Source organism: Chinchilla lanigera, unplaced genomic scaffold (assembly GCF_000276665.1).
Source record: "Chinchilla lanigera isolate Chin_1 unplaced genomic scaffold, ChiLan1.0 scaffold00059, whole genome shotgun sequence".
NCBI lineage: Eukaryota > Metazoa > Chordata > Mammalia > Rodentia > Chinchillidae > Chinchilla > Chinchilla lanigera.
This window is the reverse complement of record NW_004955460.1, coordinates 6228564-6247817: the sequence shown is the minus strand read 5'-3', so window position 1 is coordinate 6247817 and position 19254 is coordinate 6228564. Positions and strand designations below refer to the sequence as shown.

General features: G+C 40.6%; 1 protein-coding gene and 1 long non-coding RNA gene across 5 annotated transcripts in view; one reads left to right on the top strand and one right to left on the bottom strand.

Moving 5' to 3' along the window:
- Elmo1 (engulfment and cell motility 1) overlaps nucleotides 1–19254 on the bottom strand; it is a 535944-nt gene that overhangs the window by 332953 nt on the left and 183737 nt on the right. For all 4 annotated transcript variants that reach the window (XM_013521230.1, XM_005397755.2, XM_013521231.1 and 1 more), the window contains exons 7-9: nucleotides 18584–18619; nucleotides 9582–9681; nucleotides 1919–2070 (exon numbers count right to left, since the gene is read on the bottom strand). In XM_013521230.1, the coding sequence (XP_013376684.1) occupies nucleotides 1919–2070; nucleotides 9582–9681; nucleotides 18584–18619 (288 nt within the window). The remainder of the gene's footprint in view (nucleotides 1–1918; nucleotides 2071–9581; nucleotides 9682–18583; nucleotides 18620–19254) is intronic.
- Nucleotides 407–4334, top strand: LOC102028165. The gene is made up of 3 exons (XR_263034.2): nucleotides 407–480; nucleotides 667–742; nucleotides 4035–4334. It is a non-coding gene; the product is annotated as an uncharacterized LOC102028165 (long non-coding RNA).

Sequence of the window (19254 nt, the reverse complement as noted above, 5' to 3'; positions counted from 1 at the left end):
TACAGTAGGTGCACAATTATTTCCAGCTGCTCAGTGGAGATCACCCTGAAACACAGGCATCCGGCTGGCCTTCTCCCCGTTTTCCTCTGATGGGATTAAAGTCTAGACCCAGGAGATGGTCATAGTAGTAGTAGTGGTAGTAGTGGCAGTATACATGTTTGTGTGTGATTCTTTGTTTGACATATGATATATGTTAAAAAATAGTGTTATCTCCACATTCCTAGACTTATTTCAAGAAAAATGCTTGGATTCTATGGCTATATTACGTATTCTAAACATCTAAAAGTTTCCAAACAGAAACTTTTCAGTAGTGAGAACAGGTATTTACGTTTATAAATTTGTTTTTCCTTTTTTTGGGAGGGGTACTGGGAATTGAACTCAGGACCTCACGCTTGCCAGGCAGAAGCTGCACCACTGAGTTAAATCCCCTGCTTTTCAGTGGAAAGACATCAGAAATTCCCAGTGAAGCAAAGGTCTAAGGTAAGGTCGACACAGAGTACATAAGAAGGACCCATGGTAGGAACAAAGAGCTGCCTCCACAGCCCTTTGGGGGATTTATCTGGCTGGGCAGGGTGGCAGAGCTTAGAACATTGCCAGGATGGGATTCACAGCCCTGCTCACTCTGGCCACCTGTGTAGACTCAATAAGTTCCTGCCATCTTTCTAGGGTACAGTTTCCTCATCTGTCACAAAGATAAGAACACACGGACTTCATGGGATTGCTGGAAGGATGGTACAATGAGGTAATGCATATAAAGTCCTTTCCACTCTGCTTGGAAAATAATAAACTCGGCTCTTTGGGGCAGTGCACTGTGAATGAACTCATGTGCTCCTGCAAAGCCATCATGCTGAAGACAGAGCTAATATCCAGAGACCATTGCCCACACCTTCCGTGACTTAAATTTCAAATGCTGGTCACCCTTCCACCTCCACACTGCTAATGCATGTTGGGAGTTTATATTATAACTACCACAGTGAACACGTTCAGTGGACTGAGAACACTAATACTCCCTCCACTCCTACCCCTCACAACCAGCCCTCAAGAGCCAACCAGTTTTCCTCTTGAGAATTTACATGTATGACCTGAGAGACCAGGGACAGAAGTCACTCAGAGCGGGTCATGCTTGTGACAGCCAATACCCCAGAGCAAAGGACGCCAGAGAGGCCACACTTTCCCTCCATCCCAAAGCAGGGCTGCTTGGCCATTTCTGGATTCTACAAAGTGCCCCAGAATCCTTACAGAAAACTTTTCGTGTAAACTGGCTTACAATGTGTGTTGCAAGCCCAAATACATTAACATATCGAGTTGAACTGCCCAGTGGAGTCATGACCAGGGTGGTGCAATGGAGGTAAGAAGGTGGCATGATCAAGGTGGTGGAATTGGAGGTAGAGAGAAAAGACAAGGCCCAAAGACTGTACGGGTTTTGGAGCATATGTCTAATTTCACAATATAGCTCAAGCTTCCAAGGGGGAAACATGCACATCTTATATTATAAAGTTCAAAAGAAGAACATCATGTAGTCACCGGAATCTCAGGGAAAAGCCTACCTTTAAATATTCCTTGTTGAAAATACCTACATAAATTTCTGATGAATTATAAAAATACTTATGATATCACAGAAAACATTACCTGAATGGCTCTATTAAGAATTGAAGAGAAAGAACTGTGCTATTATGCCTTACTACAAATAAAGCTCTACCAACATCTGGCAAAATTTATTAAAAGTGAGAAACTCCTAAAGACAGAGCTGGGGGCAGAATTCACCAAGGAGAGGTGTGGGGAATCAACATGGTCCACGGTTTATACCCAATCAAGATTCATTTTTGTGCATTTAATTGAACCAATAGCAAAAATTCCCCAGGGCACTCCGGAGGCTGTCTCCCCAAAGTGCCCCACCCCAGGGACCCTGGCAGCTTACCCTTGAAGATGAGGAATGAGTTGGCCGATAGTGATCTCCTGTGCCACCTTCTGGTAGAGATCATGGCTATTGAGCACCATGGACTCCAGAATGGCCAAAGACCGCTGCAGGATTGAGATGTCCATGGCAGACTTGTTCACAAAACTTGCTATCTGGAAAACCAAGGGGCACAAGTGACTGCTTGTGACAAGCGGTGCAGAGAAGAGGAGAAGGAACAGATAAAATAAGTTGGGAGGGGCTGGGGATCTAGCTCAGCGGCACAGAGCCTGCCTGGCAAGCGCAATGTCGTGAGTTCCATTCCCGGTACAGGAAAACAACAAAATAAATGAATAAATAAATTGGGAACTTGATTAAGCCAACCAGATGCCACAGAAAGTTAATATTCCATGGTTTCTCTTGTATGAAAAATCCAAAATATAAATAAAGAGTAAGATAAAGCAGAGACGGCAGGCAACAGGGAGGTAGACCTTTTCGCATCAGGGGAAGTAAAAGTATTACTATATATATTCCCCCAAAAGAATGTAGCAAACTTAAACTAATAAAAATATGTATTAGAAAATAAAAGGGACAACCAAATGCTTAGGGTGTAGCATACAGCAAAATATGAGCAAATGACGTTTATAACATCATTACAAAACACAATTTATTAATTTTATAACTCAATTGTAATCAAACACCTCTGTAAGAGACACCTTCAGAAAACTGTCCTCCAGTTTTCCCAGGATGAGTCTTAGGAGTTTCAGCTTCTAGGAGCAGACATTTTCAACAGGTATCTTGTAAAGATTCCTGTGTTTGTCTGAGACAGTAACTTCAACACTCACTAATAGCCATCCTTCTCTCATTCCCAAGTCGCCCCTTCATCCACATGAGTCTTGGCTTTTATGTTCTTATTATGTTCCTGCTATGTTCTTAAGGGACTCCCACAAATAACACTTGTCAGCATAACTCAACTGGCAAATTTTCGGTGCCTGGCTACTCTCCTGGCTATTCCTAAATTTTTCCCTTATTCCAGTTTTTATAGTTAAAATAAATTTTTTCCATCTCTCTCAAATGTGACAAACGGGAATTTATTTAAATTAGCAGTGCTAAAAGTCAAAATAACAGTTTCTGTCCTCAAATGTATCCCTACAGAATTAATCACTAAAACCCCAATATGGGAATGAATATAACCCCAAATATCATAAATCACAACATAAGAGAGAAGTAAAATGGGGTTAGAATAATGGATCACAGCCATCCAAACACTTGGGTACCATAAAGGTTTTATTTTAGAGGCCTCATTAAAACTTATTGCTGTCTGCTGACAACTCATGCTAAAAGGCCATTATTATATCAACATAATGACCACTTTCCTAAAAGCTAAATAACTTGGCTCCCTGACAAGTAAACACTAACTGCCTCCTTCTGTCAACACCAATTGCTCCCATTCTGCTGTCCCATGAGCCTCTCTTCCTGTCCATGATAAAATGCAAAGGCACCCACAGCAATCCCCTCTTGCCATTCCAATCACCTCCAGCCCAAGGTCTCTGTGGGGACCCTAGGGGTCTGGGTGCAGATACTGACACCCTGCTGCCACTAGCCCCAGGTATGTGCGGACCTCAGGAGGTGGGCAACAAAGAAATGAAGGAGTTCAGTGACATTACGATTTACCTTCAAGAAGCAATTGTGTAATACAAACCACAGTCCAGGAGAGTGTGAGAATTTTAAGATCTCCAAAGACTGTGCTAGCTCTCTGCATGCCTAACAAACGTCCTCAAACTCTCCCTGGCTAGTCCTGCCTCAGCCTCATGTCTGTTCTCATCTAATGAACTGAGCACGTGAAGCCCTCCACCTTTGAGACACTGGGCACTGCATACACGACCTTGGTACTGACCCCCTACTCTTTTGTGTTTGTTTTCAAGAGAGAGTCTCCCTAAGTCAAGTTGCCCAGGCTGGGCTTGAACGCGCCATCCTCCAGCCTCAGTCCCCCAAAGTGCTAGGATTACGGGTGTTCATCACCACATTTGGCTTCTCTCTTTGTTTCTTCCAGCCTATCTTTCTCTGAAAAGATCCAGTTGCCCTCAAGTAGCCTGCAGTGCAAAATGGAACTTTGAAAGTTCATTATTTTTTCTTTTAGAGATACACAATCTGTCCAGATTTCTTCCCGCCGAGCACACAACCAACACCCGCTCTTCTCCTCGGCCCTGATGAAGTGACAGGTAGGAAGATGCCACCAGTCCCAGATGCCACTGCCCCCAGGAGGTTGCAGCCCAGTTCCCTTTCCACAAAAAAGGGGACAATGAGCTGCAGAGGCTGGAGGCCACAAAGCGAGCTTGGAAATCTGCGCTGTCTCCTGTGCTCCTCTCCCCCTCTTCCTTCCAGTAACAGACTTGGCCCACCTGTACATGGCGAGATGGTGATTTGGGGCAAACGGGCCCTTCCCTCTCCTCAGAACTGGCTTTGAATAAAGCCTTTTTTACCAAAATAAACGGTCTCCTTCAATTTGTTCAGTGGCAGCAGTAACACACTGTATTCGCGGCTTCATCCTTAACTCTGGCCCTTCAAAGCAGAGTTTGGAATTCCTTAATTTCCCCACCAGCATTCCAAAACTTTTCATTGTCCAGGTATAATTCTTGGCATTGGTATCTCAGAAACTGAAGAACTCATGAAATTCATTATGAACTTCTAGTTTTCTCTCCATCAATTATCTCCTCATTCCAAGACCCCCTTTCTTGCCGCCATTGATTAAATTTGGATGTGCTTTAACATACCGCAGTCTTCCATCTGAGAACCTGTTGCTGACATCATCAAATTCTCCCCGCCCCCTCTTCATTCATTCATCTCTTTATTCATTCATCTCCTCTGCATCATTCATCATTTACTCATGCACCAACCCATTCATTCGAATACTACAGAATGCTGTGGCCAATGCAACAGGCTTGCACAGTTCTATAGGTCTGGAAGCACAAAGATGACCAAGACTCACACAGTTTATAATTTCAAGGACCTTACAGTCTAACTGAGACAGCTAAACATCCCTTTACTAAAAAGTACATAAAGTGCTTATTCTTGGCATCCATAATTTTACCTCCATTTGGATATTCCAACAAAGCTTATAATTAAATGATAAGAAAAATAACATCATCACCTTTTTACTCTTTCCTTCTCAATTACCACATTTTTCCAAGTACTGATAATTATTAGTACTTAATAATCCCAATTCTCTATTTGCTCTGTCTTCCATCCCTATGAATGCATTTGAGAGGTTTTCTTGTTTTGTTTTGTTGCAGTACTAGGAATTGAGCCCAAGGTCTTTGCACTGGGCTATGTCCACAGCCATTTTTACTGGTTTTTTTTTTTGTGTGTGTGTGTGACAAGGTCTCACTAAGTCACTAAATTGTCCAGGCTGGCCTTGACCTTGTCATTCTTTTGCCTCAGTCTCTCAGAGTGCTTGGGTTCTAGGCACGCACCACTGTGCTAGGCTGGGATGTCTCCCTCTTGACACACATTCAGTGTAGACACACAACCCTAGCCCACTGATCCGACTCATTCCTGAGTTGCTAAAAGAGCATCTTCTTCAGTTTCTTCTATGCTCAAGTTTCCTACATAGTGTAAATTTGCTTCCTACTTCCATAAAGGGCCTGTGGTCAATATATCGCTTTGTAACATGTTCATTCAGTACTCTCACTCCTTTCTGATAGGAAGCGCACCTCCTTGTTACAGCTTTGACCATTCTCTAGAAACCATCACCCCTAATCCTTCCAATGGGCTTGTTCCATGACGGTCAGATCATTTGTGATCTTTGTTTTAATTCAGAGATCTTTATACCCCACATACACATTACCATTTGTCATATCTATGCCTTTCTCTCCTATGAAACTAATCTTCTTCTTTCATGAATGTATTCTTGCTATAATTTCACCTGTTCCTGACATTCATTACCAGTGATTTCAGAGTTGTTCTGAAGCATATCACCTATCAAGTGACTGTGAAACAAAGCAACCTTAGTCCCTGCCCAGGGAAGAGTCTGGGTCATGCATGACAGCCCTATGTTCACTACTGGAGTCTATATTAGTCCGTGATTGAAATTAATTTATTTTGTCTTTATTTGCCAGTAGTTTTAACCAAATGCTTAAATGGCCCCATACTTTCACTGAGTATTAATAATCAAGGCACCAGGGCTGATCCAAGCGTAATGACAAACTTCCTCAAGAAAGCTTGAGACAAGCTCCTCAATAGTGAGTGTACAAATCACTGCAAGGTATAAACATTACTCTTTGGGTCCATCTTGGAAACCAGAGATCTTAGTGTGGCTACAGAAGACCACAGGTTGCTTGAATTTTAATTTCCATTTCTCCATCAAAAAGTTAATCATGGTTTCTTTTGCCTTGCACCTTTTCCCTGCTCTGTGACTGCATTTTCAGAGGACCCAGGTGTGGCTGCTTCAGCCAGGTGCTGTCTGAGAGGTGGCCTGCGATCTAAGGGAGAAGCAGTCAGAGGAGTTAGTAACAACCACCAGGTGTGATCCAACCATACAGAGAATGCTACATTTTTAAAATTACTGTAATAAAGGATGTATTGTCACAAATTACCCTCAAAATACTCCCCTTCACTTCAGATACATTTACCCCATCATCTTGACACTTACTGAAGCACTTTCAAGTCATTACAAAGTGTGATCAAAAATACAGGGAATGTCACTGCTCAGTGCCACCCAGCAGAAAGGCAGGCTCATTAAAAACATGGCAGTGTGTCCTTATCTACCTTATTCACCAGATTTGACACCCTGCGATCTCTAGGTCTTCCTCAAAGTCAAAATGACCTTAAAAGGGAAACATTTTGAATCAGTTCAAGATAGTAAGACAGACAGGACAGGTTGGGTGTGGTGGTGTACATACACCTGTGATCTGAGCACTTGGGAGGCTGAGGCAGGAGGATCGCCACAAGTTCAAGACCAGTCTGGGCTACATAGTGAGCTCAAGGCCAGCCTGAACTACACGGCAAGACCCTGTCTCAAACAACAAACAAAAAGCCAAACAAAAACAAAACAGACAGGACAGTGCAACCAAAGACACTCACAAAAGAGGACTACTAGAAGTGCTCCAGAATGTGGCAGAAATGATGGGATCAGTGTGTTCGGTGCCTGTGTTCAAAGCAGAGGGGATTCATGGCCTTGTGTCTTTTCCTTTAATAAACTCTTTTTAAATTTAAACACACATCATATTTTTCCATCAGACCTTGTATGCATTCTAGCTCCTCAGGCTGCTCTTTTATTTAAAACTGTTACAACGATGAAACAGAATGTAATTGGAATCACAGCCCATGAGCCCACAGCACACCAAACACTCCTGACGGTCACTTGGAAGTAGATCTCAAAATTCTTGTGTGCATTATGGAAATCAAAAAGGGCCACAGAGGGCATGAAGCTTTACTCTTGAATTTTAAATCATTTGGGTAGAGTGGTTCATAAATCTCCAAAGGTTTTAAGAGGCCAAAACTACTGGGTCTGTAAACCCAAATAGCTGGCTGCTGGTCCTGGCCCTGGGGACAAGCGGGGTGAGCCAGATCCTCTGCAGCGCAGGAAGAGGAGACTTTCCTTCCAAGAGAAGGCACTGATGTTATACTTGGCTAGCAGAAATCCAACTCCAAGCAAGTTCTATTTTCTTTTCCTTTCTTTCTTCCCCATGCCTTCTTACCCTTCCCCTAAGTAACCAGGTCTTCACACAGCAAGCACATTATATATTGGTATCCAGGGACTCCAGGTCTCAGAGTGTTTATGAAACGATGTTGTTCAGTGCAACCACAAGTGGTAAATGAGAATTTACATCCACACATAACCAAACAGAGAAAGGAACAGCAAAGCAGACAGGGAAAAATATTTCTCCTAAGTGGTTTGAATTTGGCATTAAGAAGAAGCCAGCTTCAGACCGCAGAGATAGGCATCTTTTGTCTGCGCACTTCCCAGGATTTTTGTTGAGATAAACTCCATTTAAGAGACAGTCGCCTGCATACGACCCCCACTTTTGGAAGTATGTACTGAATCTGGTCCAGCTAATAAAGGGAAAAAAAGTTAAACTTACAAAACTTAAGTAATTTTCTGATGACTGTTTTCCAAATTCATGTAAGTAGTAATTCAAAGAAAACATAACAACCAGAAATGAAGACATGGAATATATTAAATACGTTGCCCTTCAAAAACACTTAATTGTTTTTATGTTTACACTGCCAAGACTGCTATGCTTGGCTTCCCTGGATTTAGTAAGATTTTTTACTTAATTTCAATGAATGAAAACTATTTTCGTAAGTAGAAAACTAAATCATTGCCTCATTGCTGGCAACTAATCACATCACTTAAAGAAAAATGGCTTTGTAAATCCTTTCTACTCTACTTCAGATATATGCAATAGAGCCTCGATATACTCATTCTTTTTTTCAAGCTCTATGGCTTTCTTTTGTTCTTTCTTTTTTCAGTACTGAGAATTGGACTGAGGACACAGAGGCTCAGAGAGGGTGAGTATCTTTGCACTGAGTTACCAAGTACACCTCCAGCCCTTTTGTCTTTTTTTTTTTTAAGACAGGGTCTTGTTAAGTCACTACGTTATTCAAGTTGGGCTCATCGTTATTTCAAAATAGTTTATATTTCAAGGTACACTTCTACAACTTTGCTTTGATTTTCTAGGTGTTGCATAGATTCACTAAACTCTTTCATTTAGATTACCCTTCCCAGAAATCTACACTAATGAAATAAATTTATGAATTCCTAATATTTCTTGATCCCTAATACAATAGCAAAGAGAATAAAACACCAACAAATGTATTTCATGAATACAAAGAGAGGAAAAAGTAATAAATGAGTAAATAACAACACAATTTAATGCTATATTTAAAGAGTAACAAGATCAGGGCTATTTATTGTTTGTTGGAAGGGTAAAAATGGAATTGGAAATTTGCAGATATGGCTTCGTTACATGTCCATTGCGGGGAATGGTGGGGTGCCTTCTGTCCTTTCTCCCCATACTGTCCTTTGCCGGTGCCTTTTCTTCTTTTTTGTTTTTTTTTGTTTTTGTTTTTTGTTTTTCTCCGGTACCGGGAACCGAACTCACGACCTTGCGCTTGCCAGGCAGGCGCTTTTGCCGTTGAGCTAAATCCCCAGCCCCTGCCGGTGCCTTTTCAGCTTCCTCCCATAGGAGGAGCCAGTCCAGCCAGGGAGTGCCTAAGATAGTTTCTGCAGTCTGATTACAAATACGCCCAGGATCCAGGGACCCAGGCACACCTCATTCTCATACTCCAGTGCAAACCTAGGAATGAAGGGAAACTGTGTCCTTTCTTCCCGCCCCTGAACACCAGTTTCAGAAGGGAGCATTGAAGAAGGACCTTAGAAACTCTGACTCCTACAGGGTCCTGCACACTCTAGACCTAACCATGGGACACGGGACATGTAGATTTCCTCTCAACTCCAGGTTCCCACATGCAAGCCTTTATAACCTCTGTGGGGACAAAATACCACTTGCTCATAGAACTCAGGTGCCTCAACCTCCACATAGGCAACACTATAATAAAAACCATACCCATCTTTTCACATAAAGAACCAAAGGAAACAATTATAAAATATTATGAATGCAGAGGAAAAACATTTATGTGCAAGAAGGAGGGAAGGAAGCTTGGGGATGTGCGTCTGAATTACCTTCTTAATGAATGCCACTGAGAACGTATCCCACGACACGATGCCATGGTCCATGAGCTCCACAAAGGCCGTCAGTGTGAAGGACAGCATGTCCCCAAAGCTGCAAAACAAGCACAGTCATGGGGCCATGGCTGAGCACCAGGAGAGGCGCAGAAGTGAGGAAGCTCTGGGGACATGGTTTTCAAATCTCTCAGGATAAGCAGCTGGGTGCAGACAGCTTTCTCATCCCCAAGAGATGGGAAGGGGCAGACGCTCTGAGTCAGCCAGGGCCCCACAGGGACCTCACTCTGGAGAGCTGTGTCACCTTAGACAACCCACTTACCCTCTCTGAGACTCTATGTCCTCAGCGGATGAGCTAGGTAGTGAGTCACAGCTATTTAATCCCAGGGCTGCGTTACAGCACTTCCCAGAGTGTGCAGTACAGAAGCACTCAGGAAATGAGAGCTTCAAGAAAAGCTCCTCTGTGAATAAATGCTAAGAGAGAGCAACGGACTTCTTTTATTATCCACAGGGGGAGATTCAAAATAATTCTATTAGAGGATCCTCATTCCACAAATTAGAACAGGGGTCAGAAAATTATTACCCACGGGCCAAATCCTGCTGCCACTTATATTTATAAATAAAGCCTTTGGGGGGGGGATACAGATAATTATAGAAATAATGACTTCCTACATTGGGTTTGCTGACCCTAAGGGTTGCTGCATTGCAGAAGTATGGAAGGAAGGTCTGATGTGTGGCTTAGAAATTGAAAAGCATATTAAGCGGTGCTATGGTTTGAGTAAGCGTACTGCAAAGGTTCATGGGTCCCAGCTGGGGACTATCCAGAGGTGATAGGAACTTCAAGAAATAGGGCCAGTGGGGGTCCTTTCATCCCTGGGGGTTGCCTTTCTAGAGCACTGTGTGACTGATCTCTCCCTCTTCCTCATTCATTTTGGGGGATGAGGTGATGGGTTCAGTCCTCCACGTGCTCCCCCTTATATCGTGCCTCACCCAAAGGGACAGAGACAACCAGTCAGGGACTGAGACAGCTGAAGCTGCGCTTGGAAGTGAGTCTTCTCTCTTCTAAGCATCTTACCTCAGGTACTGTTATAATAATGGAGAGCTGGCTAACCCGGGCATGCAGGGGCTCATGGGAAAACACCTTCTGTCTATGCCTGTTCCCTCCGGGACCCTGAGCACATCACGTCCTGGTGTCTAATGCTTTCAGACCACACTTTGGCGGACGTTCATACACTCAGAGTCCTTACAGATACGCCTTTATCAGAAATCATCATCATCATAAATGTTCCCTCAAAACCCTCCCCTTTAATTCCATGAGTACACAGAATTATTTTGATCAGGATGTCTCCAATGCATTACATAACAATACAAATGCCTACAGTTGATTTTTTTAAAAACTACAGGTTGTTACTCAGGTTTTTCATCTATAGATTCATAGGGAAACCACTATTTCTATATAACGAGGTTTCTTAACACATTTGACTGAATCTTTCCATCTATTTTCAATTGATAGAATAGAAAACAAGTTCGCATTTTTTTTTTTTTTTAAAAAGCTGCTCAATTTCCCTGCCTTGTATTCTACTCAGCCTACACTTGAAAATGACTTCTGACAATCAGGCCCCCTCAGGTGCTACAATGCTGAAAGGAAACGAAAGAAGGGGACGTGGCTCTCCAGGAAGGACCGTGACCCAGACCTGGGGGCCTCAGTGGGGAAGAGACCCAACCATAGGTGTCCACTTTCTGGCCGGCCTGGACCACTGACCCAAGATGAATGCTCTTGGTCTATAGATGAAGTATATAATGCAGCCAATGTATTCAACTAACAAAATTTCAAGACAAAATTTTGAAACTTTTCAACAGGGAGATAGAAAAAGGACAGGTGGCCCAGAGACGGCAGGCGGGACACACCTATGTGACCAGTTGGAAATGGTTAAGTAGGTGGTGTCTGGGTCAGAGGGCAGAAGTTTGTTCCAGCTCTGTGTGGACAGGTGAAGCCCTTATCTATGTTTCAATTTCCTCATTTATCAGAAACAGGGATTAGGATGACGGTGGTGTCGGAGTTGGAAACAAGCTAACCTATTTAAAGCCCTTCAAATAGTGTGTGGGGAAGAAGTACCCTGTGAGTGTTAGCTATGATCTCTCCACAAAATTAGTATCTTAGAAGGTGAATGAAGCCCGTGATGTTCAAGTGTTTTGCTGTCACCGTGCAAAGGACTCTGTTTTGAGAACCTAGGAGAGCGGAGGGAATGAAGCAGTCGCCAACAGCTCTGCTGTTCAGAGGTGCGTGGCGGTTCTCCCAGTCTTACAGGTGCCCCTAGGTGGCATCAGAGGGCCATGTCTCCAAAAAAATTCCAGAGTAGAAAAAGCAAACTCAAAAACAGAAAGCAAGAAGGATACCTGGAAAAGGGATTACAAAGACTAGTAAGAAAAAGTTAAATTAAAATTCCAGAATGACCTTTTCTACAGACTATGAGTCACAAGAAAATCTAAGTATCAGATTGCAAAAAAAAAAAAAAAAAACTGCCTCAAAAAAAATAAGAGCTAATACATGCAATTGGCAAGATTTATTAATAGATTGTGTAGGAAATAATATTACTGTGAAAATATTATTAAATGATAATGTATAGCATGAGTAAGCAATATTTGAGGTTTTATTTAGTTAAAAGGAGAAAAAGGATCACCATGTAATAACTCATAGCTGGTTATTTGCTTGTAGCTGGCATGCTAAAAGAACATAACACTAAGACTCCCACATATGTGCCACCATACGAATTCCTAGGCTTAATCTGTATGGTGACCATGGCCTCTTCTATGGACAAAAGCTCTGGCTCAGTGATGTCAGTAACAGACTCCACAAGACAGCAGGCAGTGGAAAAAGAATATGCACAATCCTGGAACCAAATTCTACATTCCGTCAGCTACCTGAGCCTGGGAATACAGATGACACCAGTCTTCATGAGCTGCTTCCAAAGTAAAGGAGGAAATTTTATTTATTCTCTCCAAATGTCTAAAGGTGAAATGACTGCTGGCTACCTTCTCAGTGGAACCCTGATTCACACGGTCTTTGTAGCATCTGAGGAAAATCCATCTCCCCTAAAACGCTCCTGAACTCTGTCTAAGCTGCAAGGGTCCTGGGGAAAAGATGGACAAACAGTATTATTTGATTTCCAAATCTCCATGCTGGTTTGGGAGGCCAGAATTTCAATCTCTAAACCTTGTAAGAAGCTGGATCACCATTTCTAAGACTGCACATAGAGATCCCTGTGCTTTTTAGTGCGCCGTTAGTCAGATGACTGACAAGTGAAAGAAAGGCTTCTTTTCTTCACCCACCAACCAACGTCCCCATAGGGAGACTGCTGTCTTAGTCCATTGAATAACAAACATGATAGGGCTGGGGATTTAGCTCAGTGGCACAGCGCCTGCCTGGCAAGCGCGAGGTCATGAGTTTGATTCCCGGTACCGGAAAAAAAAAACCCAAAAAACAAAAAAAAAAGTGTTAAAAAAAAATAACAAACATGATAGATATAGATGAACAGATACATAGAGGTATAGAATATAACCTATTATATCATGTTAAATATTAATATCGTGATGTGATCTTGTGCATTATATAAAATATATAACACAAATTTTGTCACTTCCTATATACATATATCCTATATATACCACGTTTGATTTTCTAAGACGCATTTCTAGGTGGCATAGTATGTTTCCATGAAGGAGGGCTTTTTAAAAAATTCAGCCTTAAGATTTCAGCTGCAAGGAAAGGATGCCATCTTCTAAGTTTATTAAATATCATATCAAAAGACCTCTTTCAAACAAGGTGCCTATAGAAGCTCTTATCCAACCCTGACATTGGTGTTTATTTCTGTTCCTAGAGGAGTGATTCAGACTCCAAAGAGGCAAGGTATAAGCCAAGATTCTACTTCTAAAATCAATGCTGAGTACAGAGCAGCAAACCTTAAAAGCATTACAATTATAAAGCAACCACATGGTGCATTCAGGAACCTTTATAATTATTTGGTTAATTTGTTTCTGTAAAGTGCGAGGCTAAAGATTTTGCAGTGCTGATTGCCACAAATTAAGCCGTCTGCAAACTTTGCATGCTGGTCGACAGCCGCTATCACAGCCAACATGCCATGTGTGCTGGAATGATTCAAATAAATATTTTTTCATGAATAGAGTAGCGATCATCTTCTTTCCAACAAAATGCAGCCAACCTCAAAACAAGCATGTAACTTGCATTACTCGTTTTATAAAAGAATACAGCTTCCAAATGTTTACATAGGATGATGGCATGCTCAACATGGAACTGGACAAAAGATGACAATAAAGGCACCATTTAATGGTATCAAAATATCATACTGAACAGATCCTTGACTGCCAAACTTATTAGCTATAGCTCTGCCTGGTCTTTCAGTTTTTGCATGCATTTTCTATTGGGGGGAGGTAAATAAACATACACTGAAAGGTATGGATTTCTAAGTCACATTTTAGACCATCACTTAGCCTGCAGAATCATAGCTTGACTCAAATCAGCAAAAATTTCATGGCTCATTTTTTAAAAAATTTAAATGGACTCTGTTCTGTCTCATTGATATATCTGTCTCTTCCCTAAATACCAATATCATACTGTCTTGACAATTAATTACATGGTAAGTCTTAAAGACAGTGAAATTCTCTAAATCTGTTGTCAACTTTTTGGGCTACTTAAGGGCAAATGTATCCCATTTATTTTCTTTGTTTGTGTGGTACCAGGAATTGAACTCAGGACCTTGTGCTTGCCAGGCAGGCACTTGTGCCACTGAGCTATGTCCCCAGCCATTTTTTTTTCTTTTTATTTCTTTCTTTTTTTGTGCATTCCTATTGAAATGTTAGGTTTAGCGTACCACTTTTTATAAAAATATTTGATTGATATGGCATTGAATCTATAAATTCATCTATTACCATAAATACCATCTTCCAATCCATGAAACAATGTAGCTCTGCACTTAATTAGGTCTTCACACTCTCTCTGCAATATATTTATATCTCAGTGAACAGATACTGCAGGTCCCTTGTAAAACTTATTCACAAAAATTTTATATTTTTGACACTTTGAAAATATCTGGGTTTTTTGTATAATGATGTTATATCCTTAGTCCTTCCTGAATTCATTAGACTTAATTTGTTTGTGGGTTGCATAGGATTTTCCACATAAGCAATAATGTATTTTATGAATAGAGATATTTTTAACATCTTCCCTTCTAATACTATGCCTTTTCTTTCTTCACTTATTGCAATGGATAAGAACTTGTGTACAATGTTGAATAGAGTACAAGAAGCAAATATTTGCCTTTTTCTCAATCTTTAGTACAGGAAAAACGAATCTTCCAATATTAAGTATAATGGGTTTTTAGAGATGGCCTTTATCAGGTTAAGGATATTCCCTTTATTCCCAGCTTGCTTAAAATTTTTATTATGAATGAATGCTAGATTTTATGAAATGCCTTTTTTTTCTATTAAAATGACCTTTTCTATTTTTCTCCTTTATTTTATTAAATGCTGAAGCACAGTGGCTGATTTTCAAATGCTAAACCCTTTCTCATATTAAATCCTTATTGGTAGAAATGTGTTATTGGGTTATATACTGCTTGATTAAATTTGTTACGATGCTGTTGGGGGTTCGTCCATCCCTCTTCAGGTCACTGGCCTATACATTTTTATTTCCTGTATTGTCACCCCCAAGTTTTAGTATTAGTGTGATGCTGACTACACAAAATGATTGGAAACTGGCCTCCCCTCTTTTACTTTCTGAGAGTTGTAGATTTGGTACTTTTACGATGAATGTATGATGGAATTCACCGCTATCACCAATTTCCATTATAGAAAGATCTTTGATAATGAACTGAATGTCTGTAATAGTTATTTAGATTTTCTAGTTCATCTTGTGTCACCTTTACTGCTAGGAAGACAAAGGCTATGCTGGAGAGAGGAAGAGCAAGAGATTTATTGTGATACTGGATAATGCCAGTGAGGAGTAGGGGGCCAGAAATTAGGTGCTATGGAAATCCTGCAGACCCTGAGACAAATCTGATGTCAGTGAGAGGAATGGCTTGAGGAAATAAAAGAAGATCTGGGAGACAGTCTCAGTCAACTAATGGTAAACTCTAGAACAAACACTACCTGCAACAAGCAGAATGACCAGGTCGTGGTATGCCCACCAGGCCTTGACCCTTTAGCTGCCATGGATCTGACATGTGCTACAGCTGTGGGCTGTCTCCTATCTGCAATCCTCACGGCAGAGTAGCAAGGTTATTTTGGGTTTTGTTGTTATTGTCATGATTTAGATCTAGAATGCCCCCTCAACAAAGCCTCACATGTTTGGAAGGTGATTTGTCATTGGATCATAGCTGACTTGCTGTTGGGAAGTGCTGCCTGGTTGGTGGTGAGTCACTGTGTGACCTGGCAGGATGTGTCTCCCTTCTGGGTTTCTCCCTTTCTCTGCTTCCTGGTTACCATGATGTGAGTAGCTTTCTTCCACCAGACCTTTCCACTCTGTCCTTCCTGTCTTGGAGCCAGCTGACTATGGGCTGAATCCTCTAAAAACCCTGAGCTGAAAATAAACCTCTCCTCCTTTAATTTGTGGCTGTCAGGTACCGTATCCCAGCCATTAGAAAGTGACTAAAACAGTTCTTTGTATTTGTTTGGTTTTTTCTTTCTTTGTAATGGAGATTGAACTGAGGGCCTTTACATTGAGCTATATCTACAGATTTCTTATGTTTACTTTTATTTTGAGACAGGGTCTTGCTAATTTACTAAATTGGCCACACTGGGCTCAAGCTTGCAATCCTCCTGTCTCAGCCTCATAAAGTGCCACCATGCATGGAATGCAAATTCTGTCTTGAAGGAAGATCAAAACCACATGTTTCCATGGCCGACATATTTGGTAACTTCTACTTCTCAAGACCTTTGCCCATTTCATCCAAAATTTAGTGTGGTGTGGTGATGCACACCTCTAATCCCAGCACTCTGGAAGAATAAGAGACAGATTCACTAGTTCAAGTCCAGCCTGTGCAATTTAGCCACTTAGCAAGATTTTGTCTAGTTAAAAATGTAGAGGGTGTCTGGGGATATGGCTCATTGCAAAGGCCATGGGTTCAACTGCCAATACCAAAAATTACTGACATAAAGTTTCCACAGTATTACAATATCCCTTCATGTTGCTCTTGTTGTCAGTGAGGTCTGTAGTTACATACTCCCTTTAATTCTAGTGTTGACATATGGGGCTCTGTCTTCTTTTTTCCTTAACTGATATTTCCAAGTAATTAATTTTGGGCTTTAGTTCTTCCTATTAATTCTCTCATAATTCATTGATTGCTCTTATTTTATTATCTTTTTTCTACTTACTTGATTCATATCCCACCCTAGTATCTTAAATAAAAATTCAGGTCATCCTTTGTTTGTTTGGTTTTTAAAAATTTTCTTCTTTTTTAATAAGCATGGAAGCCTATAAATTTCCTTCTGAGTACTGCTGTAGCTTCAGTCACAAGATTTGATTGGCTGTCTTTTTCATTAACATTCCATTAAGAATATTTTGTAATTTCAACCAGGTTATTCCTTAACTCTTGACTAATAAAAGTGTTATCCAATTGCTGATCTTCAATCATCTGGAGATTTTTGGCTACTTAATTCTTACTGATTTCTAGTCTAATTCCCTTGTGATAAATTGAAAGATCAAAATAAATGCTAGATGATGGGAGGAGACAGACTATGTGCCGACGGCAAGGGAATCTGAAGACAGAGGGAGGGAAGGGAAAATAAAAAAGATCAAGATGTGATATGCACGTGTACGAAGGCCCCGCAATGAATGTATTTATTATGTATCACAGATATTTACTATGTAAAAAAGAGGAAAACAAATCTCAATTTTCTTGTGACCAGAGAACATAATCTGTATAATTTCAGTCATTTCAAAATTCCTGAGCCTTGCTGAGACCCAGCGTATGGCTTGTGTTGATGAATGTTCTTGTGCACTGGAAATGAGTATATATTCTGCTGTTGCTACAAGGCCTTCAATAGTGTTAAAGAGATCTTTTGTACCTTGGTAGAATTCACCTAATTTTTCTATGATTCAGGAACAGTAGTTAAAATCTTCATATAGGATAATGGGTTTGCCTGTTTTTCTTTTTAGCTGTCAGGTTTTGGTTCAGGCATTCTGAAGCCTTAGTATTAGAGGCTCCACGCAAATTTAACATTTTTGTATTTTCCAAGTGAGTGTAACATTTTTACTATGTTATGCCTCTTTTTTGTGATAACATACTGTCTTCAAGTATTAATTGGCTTAGAAAAATAAATTAGTCAATTGTGTTGTTGTTAGCGTTTGCATAATATATGCTATTTCATCCTTTTCCTTTCAAGCTACATGTGCTCATGCATCTCTTGTGAAGAGCACAGAGCTGGAATCAGCTTGCTCTGGACTCTGCCTCATTAGTGGATAAAAAAAGTATTGGGGAACAGGGCTCAAAAAGAAGTTCTGAGAGCTTCACACAGAATTATCAACTCATTGAAAACACCAGTGATTGAGCATTTTCTCAGACCCAAATTTAGTAATTTTCATTTCACACATCAATCTTGAACATTGTTTCAAAAGGTGATCCATTTCTCTGAGTCACTGAAGAAAATCAAAGACTTTTAACTTTGAACATCACATAGGCCATGGAAAGAAAGTTTTCTTTAAAGTAAAATGTAAAATTATGTCTAGCACTGCTCCAGGAGAAGACTAGTAATCCTTATATGATCATTTCACGGTCACAAGCATAAAATACTCTTTCCACTACAAAGTAAAAAGAAAAGAAAATAAATTTTAAGAAACCTGTTTATAAGAACATCAAACAAAAAGAAAGAAATTGCTTACTCAAAATATCTAAATACATAGCTATAAAACTAGTCACAGGACAAGGTTTATGCAGAGGAAAAGGAAGTATTAAATCATCAGTATCAATTGATCATTATGTTCTTACCAAGGTTTCATAATCTTCTGCAACTTCTGGTATCGTCTGCAAAATTTAAAAACAGCCATGTGAGAAGCATGTTTGCAAACAATCATTTCTACACAATAAACACATCATGAAGAAAACTCTGGATAAGATGTAGGACAGATTAACTGCCAATATGCAAAGGGACTTTACTCATTTCAAAACATGAAAATAATACATTGGTGTTCTTTAATGACAACAGACAATCTAAAGACCAGGATTAAACTATTCTTACCCATGTACTGCCATTCACTTTTGAGCAAAGGCAGAAGGAACCCTCCATTTGGATCTGAGTGGGTCTGGGTTTAAAGGAGGGCAGACCACTAAGGGCTAAGAATGGATAAGTTCACAGTGAAAAAAATTTGAGCCAAAAAGCACTAGACTATAAAGAAATTATTATCTTGCTTTGGTAAAATGCCTCCTGAAGATACTTTCTCTTCTCTTGAGACAAAGCACTTTTGATGGAAGACATTCCAGTGTCTTCAAAAAGACACTGCAATTATGTTGGATACCAAGATGATACCTTGGAGCCCACAGTGGATAAACCTGCCTAGACCAATGGGCAATTGTGCTTTGAAACAGATGAGCAAACTAACTAAAAACCTACGCTCAAGAAGAAAAAGGAGGGGCTGGGGATTTAGCTCAGCGGCAAAAGC